Source organism: Ctenopharyngodon idella, chromosome 10 (assembly GCF_019924925.1).
Source record: "Ctenopharyngodon idella isolate HZGC_01 chromosome 10, HZGC01, whole genome shotgun sequence".
NCBI classification, from domain to species: domain Eukaryota; kingdom Metazoa; phylum Chordata; class Actinopteri; order Cypriniformes; family Xenocyprididae; genus Ctenopharyngodon; species Ctenopharyngodon idella.
Genome location: NC_067229.1, coordinates 39985708 through 40001940, shown reverse-complemented (window position 1 = coordinate 40001940; position 16233 = coordinate 39985708). Strand labels below are relative to the sequence as shown.

General features: G+C 36.9%; 1 protein-coding gene across 12 annotated transcripts in view; it reads left to right on the top strand.

Annotated features, from left to right (window-relative positions):
- The window catches only part of cux1a (cut-like homeobox 1a), a 131393-nt gene that overhangs the window by 48825 nt on the left and 66335 nt on the right, over positions 1 to 16233 (top strand). For 11 of the 12 annotated variants that reach the window (XM_051907852.1, XM_051907857.1, XM_051907854.1 and 8 more), the window contains one exon: positions 12229 to 12276. In XM_051907852.1, coding sequence (XP_051763812.1) covers positions 12229 to 12276 — 48 coding nt within the window. Of the gene's footprint in view, positions 1 to 12119; positions 12139 to 12228; positions 12277 to 16233 lie in introns of those variants that run through there. The other variant, XM_051907859.1, reaches the window with a different exon arrangement.

The window sequence follows — 16233 nt, the reverse complement described above, 5'->3', positions numbered from 1 at the left end:
CACATACAGGCACAGTCTCAATTTTTCAAGAACACACAGTCTCTCCTCCTCAAAACAGACACAGTTTCTCCTTTACAAGCACAGTCTGTTCTTTACATGCTAACACAGTCTCTTTTACAAGCTAACACTGTCTCTTCTTGAAAAAATGAACACATGTTCTCCTCTTCAAACAGATACAGTCTGTACATTATCTATTTTAAAAGCTACCACATTTTCTCCTTTTTAAATGATCATATAGGCTGTCCTCTTCAAACAGAAACAGTTTCTCCTTTTGAAGCTTACACAGTCTACTTTAGATGCCAACAATCTTGGTTTTAAATCCTATTGAAACAGATACAGTCTCTTGTCACAAGCTAGCAGCTTCCCATTTAGGGCTGCACAATTATTTTTTTTTTCTTGGACGAAAATTGTGATTTAACTGTTTGCTGTGCTTGTTTGTAGGGCTGCTCAATTTATTTATCAATATAAAAAATAATAATAATAATTAATAGTAAATAGTACTGATTTTATATATATATACACACACACACACACAGACACATATATATATATATATATATATATATATATATATATTTATTTAATGTATAATATTATTATACAATAATTTATTATTACAAAATAAAAATGCTCAAAACAAAAAAATACAAGTGTCATATTTCACTATACAATAATAATAATAATAATAATTATTATTATTATTATTATTTTATTAGAGTAAAAATGTAAAATTGCAATACTAATATTGATGGCTGTTTTTTTTCCCTTCATTTTCAAATGTTGAACAGTCAAGCTTTTATTTAGGCGGAAAACTGCTAAAGAGCCCTAAAGCTTCTCTTTTGTTGACAACAGCTGCTTTATAAGCAGTGTTGGAGGTAACGCATTACAAGTAACTTGAGTTACGTAATCAGATTACTTTTTTTCAAGTAACTAGTGAAGTAACGCATTACTTTACAACAAAATATATGAGTTACTTTTTCAAATAAGTAACGCAAGTTACTTTGTTTTCCAATGTATTGACTGACAGCTCTCCTGTCGCTATGTTGAGAGAAACTGTGCAGAGGTGTTGTGTGTAAACATTACGGTTATTGTCGTTCTAGACTAAATGTGAGCATTTACTCATTTCACTTGCGCAAAAATAGAGTCAGTATTCCTCAAAATGAATAAAAACGGTGAAATGGAATCTCAGAATATTGCACAAACCTGCATTAATTAAATATATTTAATTAAACAAATATACTTTGTGTATTTAATTGCACTTTATTAATAAGCACTTTGTTAATAAGCAAAAATGGCTTTAGATAAACATCACATTTGTGATCAGACTGAAGCTTATTCAATTTCACTTTGCCAAAAAAAACTTTTTTGTTGTTATTAAAAACAACAACAAGCAAGCCCAGCCCAGGTGAGAAAAAGCAATGCAAAAGTAATGTATTGCATTACTTTCCATAAAAAGTAACTAAGTATCGCAATTAGTTACTTTTTTAGGGAGTAACACAATATTATAATGCATTACTTTTAAAAGTAACTTTCCCCAACACTGTTTATAAGTTTGCATGTTGTGTTTCCAAATGCATGTTAAAAGCGACTCAAACTCAAAGCGCATGCAGAGATGAGTTTATGTGGAGCAGCATTTAGTGTGAACCGGGCCGCTCTGAGACACTGAAAACACCGGATCTTGAGCTGCATGCATGTAAATGAACACAGTGCCACACTTCACTCTGAAACAAATGATGCATATGTTTATGTAATTAAATCACAGCCTTTGCAATTTGATAATCGCACCAAGCCATATCGCAAGTTTGATCGGTTTTATTTAGATTAATCGTCCAGCCCTACTCTAATTTACAAGCTAATACAGTCTCTTTTCTTTAAACAGTCTTTCTTCAACCTCTCGTTTTACAAGCTAAAAGACTTTTCAAACACAGTCTCTCATTATCAAACAACACAGTCTATCATCTTCAAACAGACAAGTGAACACAGTCTCTCCTCTCCACACAGACACGTTTCTTCCTTTTTATATACAGCCTATCCTTTCCAACATGTGCGTTTCTCTTTCCCACAGACACAATCCCACAATCCCTTCCAGACACAGTCGCTCCCGTTCCTCCTGTCCACAGATTACATTGTCTTTCTTTGCACACAGAGCCCCGTTTTCTCTCTCCCGGTCTGAATGTCTGTGGAGAACAGACTTCAGTTTCACTTTATTCAGCAGTGGGGAGGGAGGGGGGGACTTTGCACAGTTGTGGTCCCTCCTGTGAACAGCCATGGCTGTCAGTGAAACATTAAACTGATTTGTGGGCTGTGTGATTCTCCTGAGGGAGGTGGGCTGGCAGTCTTCCTGCAATTCTGTCCCTCAATCTCAATACTGATCTTGAATCAGTACGGCCTGAAAACCTATCCACCAAATTGATGTTTTATATTAAACAGCGAGTGTAGTTCACGCTCGGCGTCCAGACACTGTGAAACAGATGTCTTCTCAGCTGTAACAAATTGTTGTGTGTGTATATATTTATAGTCTTGGCGAACGATGGACCTCGCTCCATTTTTTTTTTTTTACTGAATGATCCTGGCGTGTGACGTGAATGTGCATTAAGCGTGCGCTGTGTGTTTGTTCTACTGCTCTGTATTTTATTTAATTGTTTTATAGTGCACGCCACCTCCACTTTTTGTTACCCAATATGGTTAAATCTAGCAGATTCTTGCCGTACCCTGCCCATTCGTCCTCTGTTTATGTCCGTTTCTCTTTTATATGTCCTCCGAAATGTCTTTGTGTTTTCCGAGAGACACTTGCATCAGCCTCCTCCCACCACATGTTTTATTTGAGGTAATTTTCAGAGCCTGAGACCCCCTCCACCCTCTGACAGAATTACAAGGCAGAAATAATCGTGCTACATAAAACACTATTTAAAGTTTTCACAAGGTTCAGGCGAGCGGAGGGGGGCTGTTTCCATGGAATATGCTTTTAAGAGGAATGCTGACAATTATGCACCCTGAATGGAAAAAAGCCTGAGACGCGTATCTGGTAGGCACCTTTTTTTTTTTTTTTTTTTTTTTTTTGACAACTCATTCCCACATGTTTCGTCTTTAACGTTTGGTCCACAGACCCGCCGACTTAGTGTCCGAAATCACTCTGTATGCCCTATGTATTGCCCTATGTAGTGCACTTTTTGAGGTGTTGACCATTTTGTAGTGTTATCAGAAAAGTAAACGGCATAATTTACTATATAGTTCAGTCTTTTATACCCATAATGCATTTTGTTATATAGTGCAGCTGATCTGCAATCATTATTTTGTAATGGTAGTTATATTTTTTTTATCATACCATTTTTAAGGTATTTTTACATTAAATTACTTCACATATAGATTACAAATTAAATGACAAAATTTGTAAACAGTAATATAATCTCTTAGATTACACATTTTTTATAACGTAATCTGACTACTTTTGGATTACTGGATTACATTTAGATTACTTTTGTGCTAACCCTTATTTGATGTCACATATATTGTAGGATAATCTTGTACTATTTTGACAGATACAAAGAAAAAATATATTCCAAAAAATACATTCTATTCACCAACAAGAGCCTCAACAGATTTTAACTAGTTGCTTATTAGCTTGCATATTGGCTGTTTATTATATTAATAAGCATATATTAATGCCTTATTCTGCATGACCATATTCTACATCCCTTAAAGGGATAGTTCACCCAAATTTATACAGGTTTGGAACAACTTGAGGGTGAATAAATGATGACAGAATTTTCATTTTTGGGTAAACTATCCCTATATTCCTACCCCATACCTAAACTTAAATGCTACAACAACTACTTTACTAACTATTAATAAGTAATAAATTAGGAGTTTATTGAGCCAAAAGTTGTAGTTAATAGTGAATATGTGTTCTTCATAGTAAAGTGTTACTGGTAATGCATTCTAAGTATAGAGAATAAATGTTATTGATGTCTTCATTAATGCTTTAGGGGCAAATCAACACTCATTATTTGTCAATCACTATATAGGGAATAGTGAATGAGTGAATGATTTCAAATGCAGCACAAATGAATGAATAATATCTGTGTAGAGTCACTGTCAATTAATGACCGCATGTTCCACTTTAAGCTGTGTCCACAATTGCAAACTACCCTTTTGACACAAGCAAGGTGATGTAAAGATGAAACAAATATGAAAAAAAACCACACAAACAAATGGCATCATGTGGACAAGGGGGCAGGCAAGATGTCCATTCATTCGCTGTGAGACGGTTTCATCACCAGATAGAGGCTGCCCTGCATTCCTCTGAGGCAGAAGGCCATGTCTTTCTCCCTTTTTTTCACCATCCCCCCTTTTCCTCTTTCATTTCCCTTCTTTCATCCCCCTCTCTCTCTGATCTGCATGGCCGCATCTCAGGTTTTTCTCCTGAAGCAATCTCTATAAATAGACCTTCAATAGCTGCTGCCTAACAAACCTGCTCATCAGAACTAATTGCCAAAGAAAAGTTCTTTTTTTCCCAGCTTTCTTTGCATTAACTCTTTCTTCCTCTACGATGGCCTGGGCTGCCGTGTGTCAAATAAAGCAGGCTTTCTGGGACACTTTGTGAAAATATTCTGTGATGTTTGAGATGAAAAGGGTCCTTTTTTATTTATATATTATTTATATTATAAAATGGCTTGTTGCATTTTAACATCATTTATAAAAATATGAAAGTTTGTTTTTTATAAAATTATTTTAGATTTATAATATGTATGATAAATATTTGAATTTTGTATAAATATTCTATAATATTGTACAATATATATTCAGTGCTGTTATTGTTTACTAAAGCTTAAAAATGGATAATTTAAACAAGGTTAAAATAAAAATATTAAATATTAGATGGAAAACTTAAATTTTAAAATATTTAAAATAATAATAAAAAAAGTAAAAGTGATAAAAATGACAACAGTGCATAAAATGAAAATGAAAACTGGAAATATAAAAATAAAAACTAAATAAAAATATTAATAAATGCCATAATAGTATATTTTGTGATGTTTGTGGTGTGGATTATTAAAGGGGGGTGGGGGGGGGGGGGGTTGTGATTGATAGCCTCCATCAAGAGAGTGTGTGTCTGAGAGGCCGGCCGGTCCTAGATCACAGCGTCTTTGTTTGGGGGTCTGTCTGACAGTTCCGTGACCTCATTACCAGACCAGCGTCTGGGGGCATTCATTTTGTGGGGGCCAACGGGGGCCCCCCAACCTCTATCCATTCTTGATTTTCTCTCTATTTCTCATTTTATCCTACTGTAACAACTCTTATTTATATGGTTATACTGCTCACGCTTCCCTCTCATGTTTATGTGTGGTTAAGAGAGCGTGTAAGGTTTAAGGTGGAGCTGAAATTGGTCTGAATGCAATGGGGGTCTGTTCTACGTCTGCTTTAATTGACTGTGACCTTAAGGGTGTGGGAGCACGGAATAGGGGACACTGACACGCCCACGCGCAGACATGCGTGCACAGCTGCGCACACAGACGCAAACACACACACACAAGCTTGGGTGCAGTAGGTAAGCACTGATGCACTAAATTTGCATACACTATATAGTCTTGTTAATGTAAGAATAACTATTACCATTGCTCATATTTGAAGGTTTGTTCAAATCTATAACCCTAAATATTAAACTTCAGAACATAGTGATCAGACTTATAGGGTTAATTCACACAAAAATGAAAATTCTGTCATTAATTACTCGCCTTCATGTCGTTACAAACACTTAAGATCTTTGTTCATCTTCGGAACACAAAATAAGATATTTTTTGATGAAATCCGAAAGGTTTAATTACCATCATTCAAGGTCCAGAAAAGTAGTAAAAACATAGTTAAAATAGTCAACGTGACTACAGTGGTTCAGCCTTACTTTTTGTGCGCAAAAAAAAAAAGACTTTATTCAACAATTTCTTCTCTCCCCTGTCATTCTCCTACGCTATTTACATTCAGCGCTTCCAGGTTCTACATCAGAACACTGGGGGATAAAAAAAACCTCTCGGATTTCATAAAAAATATCTTAATTTGTGTTCCGAAGATGATCGAAGGTCTTACGAGTTTGGAACAACATGAGGGTGAGTAATTAATGACAGAAATGTAGTTTTTGGGTGAACTAACCCTTTAAGGTGCACTCACATTTGCCTATGTTTGCATGAATTTTCGTGGGTGAAATTGTCGTTTCAATAGGAATCCATGTAATTTCGCAAGAAAACGAAAGATTTCTTTGCCACGGGTTCAAGTTGGTCATGCGGATTTGCCACGTTGACATACATTGCTACTCTATTGAAAATAGACAATGGATTTTTTTCTCTGTTTTTTAAATTTTGCCCATAATATTTCTCACTTATTCACCTGTATTCACCTGTACCCAGTGGGTACAGACATTTGTAACCTGAATGTGTAAGGCTTCTGGTGTCAAGCTTCCAGTTATTTTACCTGTTAAATACCACTGAGGACACCCTGGTAACCACCCTGAAAGCACTAGCAACTACATAGCAACACCCTGGCAACCACTAAGAGCAGCCTAATGTTGTGGCAAGTTTTGCACTGAGAAAAGTTGAGTGGTGCGTTCACATTTTCTTTAGAAACTGTGAAAGTGTTTTCATATTCATCCTATTGTTATCTTTTATTTCCATCTTGTTGCTAAAGTGGAGCAGGGGTTCAGCACTGAACCACTGATAGGTACCTTTCTTTTTTCGTTTTTACATGAAGAACCTGGAAAATATCTGATTTTACAGATTCTTGCACAGAAGCTGACAGTGCACTTTGGTATCAGCCACATTCAGTGAAATGCCACAGTTCTGTTTCCTGTAGAATGTTTGGAAGTGTGTAGGTGTGTGTGTGTGTGTGTGTGTGTGTGTGTGTGTGTGTGTTCCTCTATAATGGAGGCACAACGGCCTTTCTCTTATCAGTGTAACTCTCCTCTCATCCATCATGGCTGCTCTCTGCTCTCTATGCATGAACGTGTGTGTGTCCGTGTACTTTTGAATAACGAGCAGGGTGATGCTCCTGGACTTTGTTGAATGGAGATTCTTCATCCAGAAGGCAGCAAAAGACAAGAGAAGACAACCAGTGGACAGGCGATACCATGTGCTTTCCTGTTTCCACCATTTCCAGCGCTGGATTTAGTGAGATTTATGATTCACAGAACAGGCCGGTAGCCATTTTCCAGGAGAATCCAAAACATAAAACTAGATTCACTGAGCTGAACATTATTTCATTATTTCATTACTGTTGTATATAATCTCATACTACAGCTTTAATCTTACTGAAAGTGCTGGATTTAACAATCTGCCCCACAAAGTTCAGTAGAAATTGTGAGCGCTTGCCATTTATGACTTCACAAAGCATTTTCGTTTATTATTTTGAATAATAATATTTTCAGCACTCAAAATAGCACATTATCAGTTTTATTTAACCCATTTTACCATATTCAAATTCAACAGGACTTTCCACAGGAATCTGTATGGTAAATGTGGAAGAAGCATGCAGTTTCTTTGTGGACCTAGATGTAACGCAGCTTATGTGTCTCAATAATATTTTCGTCAAATTTGTGCCAAAATAGATTTTGACCTGTGTCTGTATAAAGAGAATATACATGAAGAGGATTTAGGACAATTATGGGTGTCCATCATTTTGTTAAATCCTCCTTGTGTATATTCTCTCGGTCAATCAGATACGATTAAACCGATCTGTTGATCACTGTACCTACTAAGCTTAGATGGTATTACGGCAGACACCAGAAGCTTAAAACAGGCCTGGCCTGGCTCCACTAAGGCAATGCCACCCCAGATGCCAGCATGCCAGGACCAGTTGGCATGTGATGCTCTATATAATGGAGTGAGTGGGAGGAGGGAGAGGCTCACGTTGATGGTAAATAATTCACCAGGCTGGCCCATGCAGCTGTGTAATCTGCCAAACTGGCGGGTTTAAAGATGCATCGTGCTAGAGGAGGGGATGGCTTTTAAGGACTTTAGGTGGATCTGGATGTGGAGACACTGGAAGAATGTGTTTCTGCTGGTTGATTGACTGCAGCGGCACTCACGACCCCTCCGGAGGATGTGATTATTGATTTGGAGGGTGAAAAGCCCTAAACTCTCTTGCACAGAGAGAAAGATCTGTTTCTCAGTTTTTGTGTGTAGCTTTCCAGTGGTTGACTGACAATTATGTATATATATTTTTTTTAATATTTTCTCATGACTGGTATTGATACAGTTGAAAAAATTAAGCCTTTTTTCAAGATTTACGCATTTCAATTAATAGTAAATTTCCATCCGTGTTTTTATTTTTTATTTATTTGAATGTTTAAAATTAAAGGGGACCTATTATGCCCCTTTTACAAGATGTACTATAAGTCTCTGGTGTCCCCAGAATGTGTCTGTGAAGTTTCAAAATAACCCACAGATCATTTATTATAGCTTGTCAAATTTGCCCCTATTTGGGTGTGGGAAAAAACACGCCATTTTTGTGTGTGTCCCTTTAAATGCAAATGAGCTGCTGCTCCCCGCGTGCTTTCCAGAAGAGGGCGGAGCTTTAACAGCTCGTGCTTCGGTTGTTCAACAACAACAAAGCTGGAGAATCTCACGCACCCAAAATGACGATTGTCAGTAACGGTGTCAGCCTTACATTGTTCAAACTGGAGTCGGACACTGATGGAGAGACTCAGCAAGAAGTTACAACTTTTAGACGTTTCTGAATGGTTAGTGGATAAATTTATGTAGTTGCTGTGGAGTTGATTCAACTCAACGACTAGCATGTGCTGTCATGTTAATCTTTTGTGCAAATCCAGTGTTGAATTGACCCTTGTTTGTGAAGCAGTCCGGCGTAAAATGATGGTGTGGCAACAACACTCTACTACAACAACACTTCCTCTTCTCTAAAGCAGCCCGACATGGCCTCACCCCCTTTGTTGCATGTTCCTAGGGGCAGAATAAATGTAAATTTTAGGGTTTGTAATGTCACCAACCCGTGAAGAAGCTCACTGTAGTCCCTACCAGCCGTTGGTTGTAGTCCTTAAAAAGCGATTCCTGTAAAAGAAAATATCTCCCTTTACATTGAACTTTGAGCGTTGTAACTTTGCAGATGTTGTTTATGCTCAAACAGCAACGTTACACCCTAACTAAAGATAAATCCTAATCAAGGACCCCTTTAAAAAATGATTGAACTTAATTTCCATTTTATTTTTTAATTGTTTCATATATTCTGTTAACCTTTAGTTGCCAGATATCTATAATTGAGTCGAGTGTCAAATATAACACTAATAGGAAGTGGCTTATGATTAAAATGTTTAAAATATTAAATATGTTATTAAAATATTTTAATCAATATTAAATATTTTTAAATATTTTAAATATTGCACCTTTAATTTAATTTCTGTATATGTCATATAAGCTAATCCAATTTAATTATAGCAGGATGTATCATGTATCAATATTTACTCAAATCACTAATTATTCCAAATCAGAAATGCATGCATGCATGATAATCTGATAATATTTGATTCATAGCTTGACAATCACTATAATTAATTTCCCTTTTCAGTCAGCCATGAGGTGCAGTTTGCCTGCATCGGTTTTGCTCGTTCAGCTGTTAAGCTTCCGTCACGTCATGTTTTGACCTCACCGTCACTTTTCGTGCTGCAGTAGTCCGACAGATTGTGTTTCCGTCTTCAGACCCCTCTGGATTTAACAACGACTTGCACATGCTCGAACTTGGCTCGGTTCCTGGAGATTTACTTTTATTGCGAGCTTTTTATCCATTCGCTAACAATATAAATGTATTTTTATGCACTTCTGTCTTTGCGAGCAAATGCGGGCAGATTGCATCTGCAGAGAAAGATGGAGTACGAGAATACCGCTCAAGGCGGGCAGGGGAACTCTCTTTTGGCCAGGCCCCGAGTATTATGTTGAAACCAGATGTTGAGAGATGTTTCCTCCTGGTCACGTGGGCCCCTCTGGTGCGGCACTTACATAAATGTCATCTGTACAGTAGCCAGTGCGGGCGGGAGAGCGGGAACGGAGGCCCAGCTGCTCGCTCTGGGAAGATGAAGAGTGCAGTGGGGTCAAAGCTACCCTCCACCACTTCTGTCTGCTCTCTGCCAGCGCTCTTTCTCTCCAAACATGAGTGAGACATGCAGACGTCAGCTAGTTGCAGGAATCTTGCTTTGTCATTGTGTTACCTGCTCATCGCGATCGACCTGGCAGACATGTTGTGTGTATACACTGCTTAACACTAGCAGTCAAAATGTTTTTTTCATTGACAGGTAATGATTTACTATCGATACTAAATCAATGGTATTGTACCGAAGCCAAAATTTCAGTATTGATGATATCTTAAAGGGATAGTTCATGCAAAAATGAAAATTCTGTCATCATTTACTCACCCTCAAGTTGTTCCAAACCTGTATGTTGTTCCAAGTTGTGCCAGTACTTATTGGTATCATTTTGGCAGTTAAGAAAACATAAATTTACAGTAAATGGTATGTACACAACTTTGTAAAAATGCTAATTTGCATAATATTTACCAAATAATATTTATTTTTGGGCACATTTGCTTATTCTTCATTAGTTTTTAGATAGAATTTTCCACATTTATTATTTTAGAATAAAAGTAAAGCCATCAAAACTATTAAATAACATTAATAAAATTGTTACATTTGTTGTTAAGCTATCTTATATCTTATGTTTTTATCTTATATTTGAGCTCATTATTTTAAGTAGCTACCTTTTTGTTTTTAAAATTGGTGGTCTAATTAATGCATACAATTTTTATTTTGTTTATATATATTGTTTACATATATATAATAAAATAATTTTTAATTGCATTTAAGCAGATGACTTTAGATTAAAATGTTTTTAAGATCATAAATATTTTATCTCAGATTACTAAAATATTTTATATATATATATTTTAATTAATCTTCTTGGCCTGATACATTGATCGTTACTCGATTCTTAGACCACAGACAAAACCATAAAAGTTTTGAGTGGACAGGGCTGAAGAGGAGGATTTTTTTTTGCTACTTTTCCTGTAAAATCCAATTCTGTCTTGCCCATTATATTAAATATATCTGCTATGGTGACTCCTACACTGCTAATGAAACGCGAGCAGCTTCGGTAATGATGTGTATATCTTTATGCCGCAGTGGCGTAATGGCCTGCGTCCTGGCGATTACAGCACTCAGGGCGCCGTTTTATTCGGCCCCAGCGCTCAGTAATGTGTTTGTGCGTGGTAGGCATTCCTATACTGACTTTTAATGTGAGGGCTTTTTGTCCGGCCTAGAGATTTATTCACAGCCGTGTGTAATGTCATTTCATGTTGAAACACCCACCCTATGTTCAAATGAAAGAGGCATTGATGTTCATCTTAATCTGATATACTTTAATACCACGGCATCAAAATTACTCGACTGTAAGGGCCCGCAGAAGGAGGGGAGGTGCGCTGCCATCCAAACTCGAAACAAAGACACGGTTTGTTTTCCAGGAGCAGATTTTTTTTTATTTCTCTTTATGATTCTTTTTTTTTTTTAAATGAAAATTTCATATCACTCAGAAACATGAGCCGAAAAGCAACTCATTCATCTGTAACTTTATGACAAGATGATATAGTAATAGACTACAGTTGTAAATCTTTCTTTAGAACTAATTATGTCATTTTTTTCGCGTCAGCTGCACGGCTGTAGCGCACATATACATGCATGTGGCGCTGCACTTTGCTTTTTGTTCTCGCTGTTTTTGCATGAGCAGTTTTTTGCAGCGAAGAGGACTGAGTCATGGAGAACTCATGCAAGGGAAAAATGAGGGCATATCAGGACTAATGCATACATATATACACTCCTTAAAACACACACTGTCCTTTGCCCGTAGTCGGGAACAGCACAAGGTGATACTCTTTTATATGAGAGAGCATTTGTGTGTGTGCATACACATGTGCGTGCACTTGCTGTGTGTGTTTTTTCCTCTTTTGAAGAGAACAAACCCAGCCCTGGGACATGTGATAAATTAAGAGATCTATTTGAATACATTTTGTGTATTTTTTCCCCATTTTTTTCCCCTCCATCTGCGATAGGATTCCTGGCATTGTCTGCTCTCAATATCCTGAATTCCACACATGGTGAATTTGATAGACAATGTTGTGTCTATTCATTTCAGAATCTTATATAGAATGATTATAGTTCTAATGTCTGTATTTTTTCTATTGCAGGATTTGCGTAAACAGATAGCTCCTTTGCTGAAAGGCTTCCAAGCAGAGGTGAGTTGCCTAAACATTTTACTTGTATTTATTATCATAAACTCTTAAAGGTGATATTTTTTTGATATATAAATGCTTACTTTTATCCCAAAACAGCTTTAAATAAACCATTTGTGTTGTTTCCCTTGAAAAGTGTAAATACTGTGGCTCTGAGGCACTATGAAAACATTCCTCTGTTTGTTTGAGCCCCTCAATCTGCCCAACAACAGCGGCATTAGTTCAACCAATGGTGTGAGTTTGGGGGCGGAACTGTTTGTTTGACCAGTGAATTGCAGGTGGGGCGAGTGATCAGGGAAACATGTTTGAAAACAGTCATGATTTTTGCAGTTCCGTTTGGTGACGGTAGTGGTGCAGAAAATACTAATTTTGAGAAACTATTTTTTTAGTTTTTAGAATATTTTGGTTGGCGCTCTTAAAGAACCCAAAATCCAATGTGTTGATCTGAACCTGTATTATAAAATCAATAACTGGCCTCAGACTTCAAGTTTTTGGTACTATTCATAATTAATTCACAAAAGATGATGAAGAAGCACACGGAACTGGTTTACACCAGCATATTATATGGTGGAATACTGGAATATATATATATATATATAAAACCTTTATATACAGCATAGACGTCCTGCAAATTTTAGCTCCAACACACTAGCCTGAAAGTTTCTAATGGCTGCGTCCGAAAACTTAAAAAAAAAAAAAAAAAAAATGCTGCCATTGGAGGATACATTCCAAGGTAGGGAGGCATCAAGGCACGTCCGAATCCAAAGTTAGCTTCACTTCCTGTCTCCTGAGATGCCTTCATCTGATCGATATTTGAAGGCAGCATAAATGTATCCTTCGCTGCCTTTGATATCCCACAATCCTGTGACAGCTGGGCTAAAAAATAAAGATGCTGTCTGAAAGTTGCAGTTGGTGGTCAGTTTGTGTGTAAATGTACGTGTTTGATCAACGTTTTCCACTTCTGATTTTAATTCTAGCAAGAAATTACTATTGTAGTAATTAAATATTCACTGAGTTATCACCAAATCTCGTCCTATTTTGCTGTAGATTATTAAACTGTTACATCATTGCCTGATAGGGCAGCGAGGCAACAAGTCAGCTGCCTAAGTTTACAGATGCAGCCAATGTAAGTTTTTGACCAACGTTTTCCACTTCTCATGTCATTTCTAGCAAGAAATTACTATTGTAGTAATTAAATATGTGCTTAGTTATTACCAAAGCTCTCTCTTTTTTGCTGTAGATCATTAAACCGTTAAGCTGCCTCAGAAGTAAAAAGAAAAAAGAAAAAAGAGGTACCTTTGTGAGATAACTTCTTGCGCAAACGTTGCCTGCAAAGTCATTGCCTGATAAGGCAGCGAGGCAACAAGTCAGCTGCCTAAGTTTTCGGATGCACCCCTTGATTAGCTGGTTTCAGGTGTGTTTAATATGGTTGGAGCTAAGAAGTCGCTTTCAAACCAAACAGCCAAGCAGGTGAATCCGCATGAACAACTTGAAACCCTTGCAAAATCTACATGGGGAAACCTTCCCTTTGCGTGAAATTCCTGATCGTGTAGATTATTATTCCTAGAAATAGTTTCAGTTGTTTAATCAATGCAGTGTGACAAAGCTGCTCAGCTAGCGGTCAGAGAGCACTACTGTTAAACTACACTCTCCTCATGGCTTTACACAGAGAATATGACTCTATCACACTCAAACCAATTAATCTCACAACCTTCCTTGTAAGGACAGGGCGGGAAAAGAGCTGTTTGCTTAACTCGTCACAGGCCTGGTGGAAGATGGCCCTCTCTGGTCTGATTATAGTCTCAACGGGCTAAAAATCCCACCTGATTTCACAACAGTGCTTATTACGTGACGGTTTGTTTTTCTTGTTCTTGTTACTTGAGGTCTGCTTGTGTTGTACAAAGCCTCCATATTTTGTCAGCATCTAATCAGATCAGACAGTTTTGATATGTTTTCGCTGTTTGCTATCCCGCTCTTTTATTTCTGTCTGTTGGATGACAGCGAAATCCTAATGATGTTTTCGCTCCATGGTGCCAGGTAAGTCTATTTGTTCAAGGCCGAGCCAGAATGATGGACTCCTGAGTTTCACATCTCAGATGTAGAGAGAATTTTTTTTAGGTTAACCTTAAGGCATAAATGAGATTTTCTTTTGAAAGGACGTTCTGGAAATCAGTAACAATATTATGTAGAATGACTATTCTTGCATCGTCATTTTTATACTTTACTAAATAAAATTCAAAAAGATTATAATTAGATCAGTGGTTCTCAACTGGTGGGCCACAGTGAAATCTTTGTCTCTCTATGTGTGTGTGTAGATAGATAGATGGGAGCATGGATTTGACAGATATCATAGATGAATTGATCTATGATATCATAGATGAAAAAAAAAAAAAAAAAAAAAAATTATATACATTATTGTTGGTCTTTAGACTACAGTTTTGTTGTGATCTATTGGCAAAAATTCACAAAATGTTTATAATTTTACAAGCACACTAATGTTGCAATAGTAAATTTGTCATCACATTTCATATTTGTTTAAAAATGATGTGAAATAAGAGTTCACCAGTTCTTCTCAGGGAATGAAGCTGTGTTTTCTTTGACTTGTCTCCTTGGTGGCCATTGCTGATAGTTGAGAACTGGGACATGGTGCTGTGTTCCATAAGTAATGTGCATTACCATTCAATATGACAGCAGGCAGATATTCAAATGCCCTCTGCAGCAGAGACATAAAATATCATCATAATAATAATAATAATAGAAGGATTTTGAGTGAGTTTTGTTTTGAGCCCTACCTTAAAACATTCTTTAAGCCAATTAAGATCTATTTTAGTCCAATGCAGGCTGTATTTTGCTAAAAGAGTTACACCTAATGTTCCTTGGTAATTCAGTCAATTAGTTGTACTGTTGCGTGATATCAAACCGAGTTTGATTAGGTTGAATAACCCGCTGCGCTGAATAACTCGCTATAAGTGTTTCTCAATCTCTTAGTTAACAGCAACTCAAATATGAGAACTATGAAGTGTTTCCTGCACTTCTATGCTAATAATGTTAAATTATCTGAAAAGATATTTATAAAATAGCTGTGCTTTTAAACAATAGGCCTTTCACATGATTAAATTTGAGGTTTGTAGGGTATTTAACTGCCAGATTCTTCAAAATATGGGACTCTTTGGCTCCATTTATGTTGTACAGGCCCAACCAATCATGAGTTCAGCCCACCCTTTTTTATAGCGGATACAGTAATTGTTATAATACCAGGATGCTGAATAATATTTACATGGTACCCCAAGATATTTCAAAAAGATGATATTTGTGTTTTATTTTATATTTTACTTTATTTTTTTTACTTTTTGTTCAATGAATTCTGAGATATTAGAATGTGTCCAAAAATATGATTGTACTTTTGATAGCACCTATGGGCATATTAGCCGGACTGTTTTTATAGAATATTTTATACCTCCTTAAAGGGGACCTATAATGTCCCTTTTACAAGATGTGATAGAAGTCTCTGGTGTCCCCAGAACGTGTCTGTGAAGTTTCTGCTCAAAATACCCCACAGATCATTTATTATAGCCCCTCTTTGGGTGTGAGCAAAAACATGCCGTTTTTGTGTGTCCCTTTAAATGCAAATGAGCTGCTGCTCCTGGCCCGCTTTCCAGAAGAGGGCAGAGCTTTAACAGCTCGCGCTTCGGTTGCTCAACAACAACAAAGCTGGAGAATCTCACGCAGCCAAAATGAAGATTGTCAGTAACAGTGTTCAGCCTTACGTTATTCAAACCGGAGTCGGACACTGATGGAGGGACTCAAGAAGAAGTTTAGAATGCATCTGGACGTTTTTGAATGGTTAGTGGATAAATTTATGTAATTGCTGTGGAGTTGATTGAACTCATCGACTAGCATGTGCCATCATGTTAATCTTTTGTGTTGGATTGACCCTCGTTTGTGAAGCAGTCCAGCGTA